This window comes from Dreissena polymorpha, chromosome 1 (genome assembly GCF_020536995.1).
Source record: "Dreissena polymorpha isolate Duluth1 chromosome 1, UMN_Dpol_1.0, whole genome shotgun sequence".
Taxonomy (NCBI): Eukaryota; Metazoa; Mollusca; class Bivalvia; order Myida; family Dreissenidae; genus Dreissena; species Dreissena polymorpha.
This window is the reverse complement of record NC_068355.1, coordinates 133,298,864-133,309,003: the sequence shown is the minus strand read 5'-3', so window position 1 is coordinate 133,309,003 and position 10,140 is coordinate 133,298,864. Positions and strand designations below refer to the sequence as shown.

At 35.3% G+C, this 10,140-nt stretch overlaps 1 protein-coding gene across 2 annotated transcripts in view; it reads right to left on the bottom strand.

Annotated features, from left to right (window-relative positions):
• LOC127850703 (inactive peptidyl-prolyl cis-trans isomerase FKBP6-like) overlaps positions 1-9,141 on the bottom strand; it is a 33,278-nt gene extending 24,137 nt beyond the window's left edge. For both annotated transcript variants that reach the window (XM_052383975.1, XM_052383965.1), the window contains exons 1-4: positions 9,044-9,141; positions 3,556-3,685; positions 1,818-1,978; positions 852-955 (exon numbers count right to left, since the gene is read on the bottom strand). In XM_052383975.1, the coding sequence (XP_052239935.1) occupies positions 852-955; positions 1,818-1,978; positions 3,556-3,685; positions 9,044-9,046 (398 nt within the window). In that variant the 5' untranslated portion in view covers positions 9,047-9,141. The remainder of the gene's footprint in view (positions 1-851; positions 956-1,817; positions 1,979-3,555; positions 3,686-9,043) is intronic.
• Between the last annotated feature and the right edge of the window lie 999 nt (positions 9,142-10,140).

Genomic DNA, 10,140 nt, shown 5'->3' with positions numbered 1-10,140 from the left:
CAGTAAGTCAACCATCTCAGCTATCTAGTGTCGTAAGTTACCTAACATGGAGACAGTTAGTCAACCATTTCAGCTATCTAGTGCCACAAGGCAATCATGTTCCGTAACCAAAAATAGTAGGTAATACATCTTGGTCATCTACTTTCTTAAGGCAACAGTGTGTCAACCATCTCAACTTATCTTGTTTTATAAATGATTATAAGGCAATCTTGTTAGGTAGCCTGGAAACAGTAGGTAAACAATCTTGGTCGAAAGTGTCATAAGGCATTCGTGTTACAACACCTGGGAACATTGTGTAAACTATCTCAGTAATCAATTTTATATGGCAATCTTGTTACATAACCTGGGAACAGAATTTCAACCATCTCAAGTAATCTTGTTTCATAAGGCAATATTGTGACACCCTGAAAACATTTATTCTACAATCTGAGTCATCAAGTTTCATTAGGCAATCTTGTTTGTTGTTTCTTAACCTAGAAACCATCCCTGTCATTTCGTTTCATAAATTGATATACTAGTAATTGACAATGTGCTAAACTTTGTCTAGGTTGTTGGTCCTAACATTTCAAGTAAATAAACCAAGCTTTGGGAAAACAGGGCTTAACTACATGTGCATATAGTGTCATCCCAGATTAGCCTGTAAAGACGGCAAAGGATAATCCAGGACAAATTTTCCGTTTTAATGGTATTTTTTGTTTAAAGGAAGTCTCATCTTAAAATCCATTTTAAGAGGAAAGTGTCGTCCCCGATTAGCCTGTGCAGACTGCGTAGGCCAATCTGGGACACCACTTTACACACATGCATTAAAGCCCAGATTTCCAGAGCGTGGCTCAATTGTAAGCCGTGAATACCTGGTGGAGTCAAATGGCTCATCCCCGTGCTCCGTGTAGATGTTGAAATGCATGCGACAAAGGCTACCCTCGGTCACTGTGGGTCCACTACCAGGTCGCAGCACCTGCAGCGTGGAAAGTACATGAGTTTCAAAATATAAGCAGTGCTGTTTGTTGACAAAGATAATTGACTATTCTTATCTCAGGATTTCAACATGAACCTTGCTCTAAGAAAACAGGGCTAAAAGCATGTGTATCACGTGTTATCCCTGATAAGTGCAGTCCACATGAGCAGCACTCAAGGCTTAATGCATGTGCAGATAATACCATTAAAGCAGAACGTGTAATCCTAGATTAGCCTGTGCAGTCTGCACAGACTAGTCAGGGGCGATATTTTCTGCTTTAATGGATTTTTTCATTTAAAGAAAGTCTTTTCTGAACGAAAATCCAGTTTAGGTGGAAAGTGTTGTCCCTGATTAACCTCTGGTACTGAACAGGCTAATCTGGGATAACACTACACACATGTATTAAGCACCATTTTCCCAGATATTGTATCGTGTTGAAATAATTATATCAGAATACTGAATTATTCTTGTCAGTTCTTACAGTATTTAAGTCAAATAAGAGTAGTCAAATGACCTCACACATTTTCTGGGCAAGTTTAGCCAATCTTAGTGTGATACAAGTACTAAGTAAGCTTATGCCCAGTAACTGACCATAGATTCATAGATTTCACAAGGACCCAATGACTCATAGATTTCATAATATTTTATGATGGACAAATAGCTTATACAATATCTAATACAGGGCTTACTCTGCCAATCGCCAAATAAGCCAATGTTTACAAATTGACTCATTTGGCTAAAAATGCCAAATTACACACACTTTGCCAACGTGACAAATATTTCGCTGAAATTTGTTTCAGCCAGCGGAAGACCTGTTAAATACTGAACTTTTGATAAATCCTGAAAAGTTTTACCCAATTACCTGCTTGAGAATGCCCTTGTCCTGTGAGGGACAGATGTCCTCCATCTTACGGGCCAGTTTCTCAAACAGCGTGCACTCATCATCCTCCTCCTCCTCCTCCTCCTCAACATGCAGCAGGTGGTTGTAGACATCATGCTTGTGGTACTCATACTCTAACTCTTCTACAAAAGGAACACCATCACATGCACAATGGAACACATTCATATAAATGGAACACAATCACACAAACGCAACACATTCACATAAATGGAACACAATCATTTAAATGCAACACAATCATATAAATGGCAAACAATCAGAGATTATTTTGAGCTGCTTTCGGGGGAAAACATGGCTTAATGCATATGTGTAAAGTTTCTTCCCAGATTAGACAGTGCAGCCAACACAGGCTAACCAGGGACACACTTTCCACTTTAATGGAATGTTTGGTTGAAAGGAAGAGTGTTCTAAATAATTTAGGCAGAAAGTGTCTTCCCTGATTAGCCTGTCAAGACATGCATTTATCCCCATTTTCGCACAGCGTGGCTCAAATATTTAGTTCCAAAACGTGTCCCTTCGGCCTTTGGCTGATTTCATCCAACTCTGAATTGATTTTGCCAGTGTACATTCCAGGTTCATAATCAAACCAACTGCAGGCTGCACAGGTTAATCTGGGACAGCACTATACGCACATGCATTAAGCCCCATTTCCCAAGAACGAGGCTGGTTTTGTTTCCACTTCTTCGGGATGCTGACTTTGTCTGCACATTGAGTAAAGAAATAAGGGCTCCTTGGAATAAAGTGATATCTGCATAATAACTTTTTGTAAAATTTAAAATTTCAATTGTTTTACACTCAGCACTTCAAACTGTGAAGGTTTTTAGTTCTTGATTGCATTTTGGGGGTAATAGCAGGTAAATGAAACATATCACAGGGTAGATCATAACATGCATGTTTTTACTGATGTTTATAACATTGCAGTATCAGTAACCAAACTATAGTACAGTTACAAAAAAAGAAGAAACTGGGATTTTGAAATCAAATGTTCGTATGATTTACTTGGTCTACCCTAATTTAGCGGTAATATTATCTTGGATTCTTGGTATAAACATTTTGATAAATGGCACAAATTGTTGTGCATACGATAAGCAATTTCATCAATTGTTGATTGCATTATTATATTCCTTTGCATCCGTGAAGTTACTAGACATATAAAGCTGTAATTTGACACACTTCAAGAGGATGCTACTTTATGACAGTGCAGAACTTTCAAAATCCAATGTCATAGAGTTTAGCTATATTGTAACTTTAAGGGAACAACACTTCCTAACAGCCAATACAGTTACAGGAAATGGAACTGTCAAAATAAAACAAAATCTACATGTTGAAATGCATGCACCTGTTTAATCAAGACAATCATTCAAAAGCGTGAAATTCAAAGACATGCTTCAAAGTCCGAAAAATATTTATTTAAGACTTATTTTCAATCTAATTAAGAGACTCACTCTGGGAAAGCAGGGTTTAATGCATGTGCTTAAAGTGTCGTCCCAGGTTAGCCTGTGCAGTCTGCACATCTAATCAGAGACGACACATTTCACTTTTATGGTAGTTCTCTTTAAGAGGAAGTCTCTTCCTAGCAAAACTCAAGTTCAGGGGGAAAGTTTCGGCCCTTACTAGCCTGTGTGAACTGCACAGGCTTATTTAAAACATCAATTTATGCACATGCATTAAGCCCCGTTTTTCCAGAGCGAGCTCTCACCATCACAGGGAGCCTCCTCCTCCTCCACCTCAAACAGGACCCCGTAGCTCCCTGTCCTGGTGGCGCTCTCTCTCAGCTCCCTAAGGTTCAGCCCTCCCTTCAGGGACACTGTCAGCTTCTCCTCATCACCCTGCAAACACACAAATGTCAACAAATGGATGTAGTTAGAATGTAGTGTTCCATACATGTATCAAAGATATCGTACCGTTAAACCTTTCCCACTCAGATCTGCATTTTAACAGGTTTGTAGTTCCTTAGAAAATAAAAAATTAAATTAACAACATTTCATACTAGATTTAAGTTTTTAAGGCTTAATTTCCGTACCTAAGATACTGATGATCAGCCAACAGCATAAAACCTGAACAGCCTGCAAGTAACTGCGATATAATTTTGTGAAAATGAACAAAAAAATATTTTAACCGAAATTAAAAGAGCCTAATGTTGTCTGCGCTTCGAAGTTTTAAAACAAAAATCGCTACACCCACGCTTTCTTTGCGGACGACATGACGTTCATATGCGACATAATTTTTGCATGCTAACTTTCGGGACAACGGATCAACACGAAATACATTAGTGCTGTTTATTTGAAACTAGAATTTGATTATGTCTCGTTAACATAAAAATTTGGAAGTGTGTTTTGGGTTATCAATTTAATAATGCTCATTTTAGAGTTCAACTAAATATTCACAGTTGTGTGGCATTAACTTAATAATAATTTCTTTGCATGTCTTAATAAAAATTTTTGAGAATATTATGCATTAAATGCACTATTTCAACAAGCATTACACCAGGTTTCCATCATCAATCTCCTAAGTAACTGACCAAGATTTTATCGTGGAGGAGTACACCGAAGGGACTGATTAGTGTGGTAGGTATAACAAAGCCAACAAACTGCCACAAAACCACTGAAATTATCCAGTGATAGTAACACAGGGTTATTCAAGCGTAACTAATTCAAAATCATTCGCATCTTCAGTGCCTTGATGCCCATACTCTAATATTATTCGTTTAGTTGTATGTACAGCAAATTATTTTGCCCAGTTGGGAAAAGTACCGGTACCAGCCCAATAGGAAAAATTGAAAAAAACTCTGAAATTGGGGAAATTGGCGTTGTGAAGTCTTCATATTGGGAAATTGGTGTATTTGATTTTTTGCTCCCAAATACTTTAAAGTTGATAACTTAATCTTGTCAAGGTGTCAATATTTTACTTATTTAGGTAGACTGATATACTGCATCAGTGTTCAAAACACCCATCCTTTACATGTGAATTAATCCACTGAACTTAGTTGCCAATTCAATTATTTTAGTAGATCCTTGATAAAATTTTAAGTGCATTTATTTATTGTAAGTGTTAATTATTGTTTATAAACATTTTTCAAATCATACGGCAGGAAAATTATTTAAAGAGTTTTTTTGACTTTAGGTGTATTTGTTGTTGTATGCAGCAAATACCCACAGTATAATAACCTTATTTTGTTCATTTTCATTTAGCCCCATGTTTTATAACGATTCGCCCCACCTATATAACGACTCACCCCATCATAGCTTATATGGTAGGATTTTTTTTAATTTGTAAATAGCCTAGTATCTTTGATTCAATTTTGTCAAGTTCATGCTTTATTTCGATTTTATTGTGTTTAAACAAAAACGAAACATTCAAAAGTGGGTGGGTACGGAACAATATCTCCAAGTATCAGGCTTTTTCAGCCCCATTTTTAATTTGAATAAATCGTTGAAAATATGTGTGTCGATACTCTTTAAAACTATGTAATATTGTTTATTACAGTATTATATTATCTTTATTGAAGATTATTCCTTTTGAACAAACAATCTATTGTCTTTTGCTTCAGGTATGTCGTCGTCTCAAATTAGGCGTTATTATAGACTAGATACAAGAGTCTGAGAAGGCTTTGAAAATTAAACAAACTATAAATTTATGTATATAACATATATTTGGATAATTCTAAAGTTATTATAAAAAGGAATACACACGTCTTAACAATACAATACAGTATCGTATTTACTGCACATAAATTGTTCATTTTATTAACAAGTTCAATAACATCATCATCATAATCATCATCATATAATTCATCATAATTATCATCATCATAACATAATAATCATAATTGACACTTATGAACGAAACTGTTATTGTTTCATAGACAATTATCAATTAATTTTCAAAGGCAATCAAAGTAACATTTTTTTCTGTCGCGGAAATGCCTACAACGTGTTTGCAAATTTCATCATAAATTACGTTACAAAATAAGGGAAGCTGTACATTACATAATTGATTTATGAATTGACACTAATGAACGAAACTGTTATTGTTTCATAGACAATTATCAATTTACTTTTGTAAGAAATCAAAGGTACATTTTTTATTCTAATTGACAGCATACATTTATTCCTGTTGTGATACACATTGCTTATGCATTAAACAGATGTTGTTTTCTTCAATTACTCTGACCCCTTCATTCATTATTGAATGAAGCCATTGCCTAGCACACCCGCAGCTATGCCATGTTTTACGATCTTTATCAGGTTGTTAAATACACGTGTGAAGTGTATTCGGATCAACAGGTAACAAATAGGTAGATTTAAGATTATAAATGGTAGATTTAAGATTATAAATAAAAAATAATCTTACAGGAGAATTGTTTTCGTAAAATTTGAACTGACATTAAAATAAATTTAACAAGATGTGTTTAAGAAACACAATGTCCCCCTATATGATGCTGACCTTGTAGGATGATCTTGACCCTTCACCACTCAAAATGTGCAGCTCCTTGAGATACACACGTATTTCAAATATAAAATTGCTAGCTTCAATATTGCAGAAGTGACATTACATGCGCAATTTTGACCCATATACTTGACCTTGAAGAATGCCCTTGACCTTGACCTTTCACCACTCAAAATGTGCAGCTCCATGAGATACACATGCATGCCAAATATCAAGTTGCTATCTTCAATATTGCAAAAGTATTCATAAAACAAGCGATTTGGGCCACATATATTTGACCTCTGACCTTGAAGGATGACCTTGACCTTTCACCACTCAAAATGTGCAGCTCCATGAGATACACATGCATGCCAAATATCAAGTTGCTATCTTCAATATTGCAAAAGTATTCATAAAATAAGCGATTTGGGCCACATATATTTGACCTCTGACCTTGAAGGATGACCTTGACCTTTCACCACTCAAAATGTGCAGCTCCATCAGATACACATGCATGCCAAATATCAAGTTGCTATCTTCAATATTGCAAAAGTATTCATAAAATGAGCGATTTTGGCCACCTATATTTGACCTCTGACCTTGAAGGATGACCTTGACCTTTCACCACTCAAAATGTGCAGCTTCATGAGATACACATGCATGCCAAATATGAAGTTGCTATCTTCAATATAGCAAAAGTTATTGCAAAATGTTAAAGTTGGCGCAAACAGACCAACCAACAGACCAACCAACCAACAGACAGGGCAAAAACAATATGTCCCCCACTACTATAGTGGGGGACATAAAAATTGGCAAATTATTACCTGCATATCAACGATTTTTCTATGTTAATATATGTTCAAGCTTACATAGGAAAATAATTTATATGTCGAAAACCTTAGCTAGTCAGTTTGCATAGACGCTTGCCTGTATTGCATTTAAATACCCGTATATTTGAAAATATCTTCACCACGAAGCAAGGTTATCACGCTTTCGCGGTTAGGACACATGTATTGTTTATTGCCATCACCCGCAATGTACGTGTCAATTATGTTGTTATTTGATCGGTCTCTTTTATAACCATAATCCCCTTATTATTATGTAATTAAACCTGGGAATCTTTAATTGTCGGTATGCTCTAAGACTTTGCTTCTTTTTATTAATATAAAGGAAAGTATGACATGAAACAAATGTGCCGATAATGTGCCGATATCAAATCGTCCTTAAGTATCACAAAATTCATGCTATATGTTAATATTGTTAATATTGTTACTGTACATACATGTATAAAAATACATCAAATAAAGCTTAGTATTGATTTCTCATGAATTGTTGTGTCGCCTGCTACAAATTGAATATTTAAGAAGATTTTGATTCGCATTTTCATAGAAGCACCGCTACAATAATAAATTAATTGTAGATATTTAATCTCTAGACATGTCGTGTACATAAGTTCATATTCAATTTTTGTAAGTTATGGACAATGCCATATTTTTATGCTTTATCCACATATGTTTTATCTTAATGATGAATACAGCGATCTTAACAGTGTGTCTAGAATTTCAATAATGAATATATATTTAAGTTAATATAGGGCTGAAAATGGTGTTAAACCGAATCACGATGGTTATCAAACTTTGCCTAACCTTAAATTCATATTCTGAATTGATTTCATTTATGTTACCATATATATTATAACATTTTATTTTTGTAGGGCGAGTTGTTATATATGTGGGGCGAGTAGTTATATAGGTGGGGCGAATCGTTATAAAACATGGGGCGAGTCGTTATGTAGTCCATATAAACGGACTCCCAGAACCTTTGATAATTTTTGCTATGGTGGCTCTGGGAGTCCATATGCACTCCTTCATACACATGAATGCAGTTCAGCGCACGGAATCCGTGCGCTTCACTAAAAAGAGTTACAGAGGTCGTTTGAGACAAATTGAGGAAAATAATTAATAAACTTCATAACCATGTTAAATTTACCTGAATGGAAACCTACGGATGCTATTCTTTGCATGCATCTGATAAAAACACGACGATGTTTCAACACACTTTTCTTGCTGACATTGTTATGTTTAAATTTGAAACAGTGTATTCTGTATCGAATACCACATCGTTATCGACTTTTTGGCTCCAACACATAACGCGACGTACAAAATATTGGTGTAATGCGACCTGACCCATATTGGGTCAATTTTTCTAATACGGCTTACGGCGGATACAGCGTACAAAACAAAACCTTAGTCAATACAAATCAATTATTTCTTGCTTTAATGGTACCATTTGGATGAGTTTGTGGTTTAGATAGGTAAATTTTAGTTAGCTCTAGCAGTTTCAGTGTTCATTAACCTTAAATTGTTGATAACATTTTGCACCCATGGACAAGAGAGAGCAATGCAACTCTCAGCCTAAGCTGAGAGTTGAATTATTGCAACTAGTCGTTATGGGGCGAGTCGTTAAACGGGCGAGTCGTTACATTACCGATTTCGAAACCTAAACGCGGACCCCAAGTTCAAGGTCAAGGTCAAAATTTGTGTGCTATGGAAGGTCTTGTCCATTTACACATGCATACCAAATATGAAGGTTCCATCTGAAGCGACATAGCAGTTATGAGCATTTTTCGAAACATAAACTCAAAGTGTGACGGACAGACAGACAGACGGACGGACATGCGATCACTATATGCCCACTTTCGGGGGCATAAAAAATGAAACATACAGTTAATGCATATAAAAGCTTCAATGAATATATACCATGACAAACTCTAAACTGTCTTCTTGAACGATCGTTTTATAAAAACACACACATGTCTAAGTAAGCACATGATAGGTTAAAGGCAACTTTGGTATAGGTTAAAAAGCACCAAATTTCGAAAGTTTTTAATTCACTTTCACAATCTCTTGCAAGATTTTTACATAACATTTTTTACAAATTTAACAGAACTATCCGTACTGCGTAAATGAGCAAGAAAAATATGCATCAATACTACCAGGCTTGGGTCGACGTATGGTAAATTAAAAATATATGTTGCTCTATTTCTACACTATAATTCATAAAAAACGAATTAAATGTACTTCAATGCATTTTGTTCTTTAAGACTAATTTCTTGTCATTGAGCTCGTTGGAGAGGTGGAACGAAAAGGTCGCTAGACAACTCGCCCCAAAGCCAATTCGCCCAAGACCACTCGCCCCAAAATATGGTCAAGTCGCCCCAAATTGTGACAACTCGCCCTAAATAAAATGACAACCCGCCCTAAATTGTTTTGTTATACAAAGAAGACTCTTTGTAGGGAGAAATGTATTAAATAACAATTTTGACTTTAAAAGATATGCCGAATACACAAAAACGAACAATACTTGGGGAAAACAAAAAAAAAACGATAGAAATGTGTTATATTCATAATTTATAACAATTGCATACTCAATATAAAACATTTTTATGATGAAAACATACAAAGCATCAATTATTGCATTTTAAATGAAATAAATATAAACATTTATGCAGAGAATGGTTACAATGCTATTTAGGAAAATCATTTTAATTTGGTTTAGTTTGAATGGTGACCATTGATTTTTTTGGGGGGCATATTTGTCACATAAGCTATCTACCTCATAAACGCTGACTGTACATGTTCCGCCGACAGGAACGATAGAGACACTATTTAGCGTACAAATTTGAATACAGTGTCGCGTTGACTGTAAGCGACCTGTATAATCAATGAAATACTATGCATGTTATGTAACATGGGCATTTGTTTGTGTTAATTTTTTCTATATCTCGGCGAAAATTTAATTATTCATAAGCATAATCATAAAATTATTTATATACATATATCATTGTATTTATTAC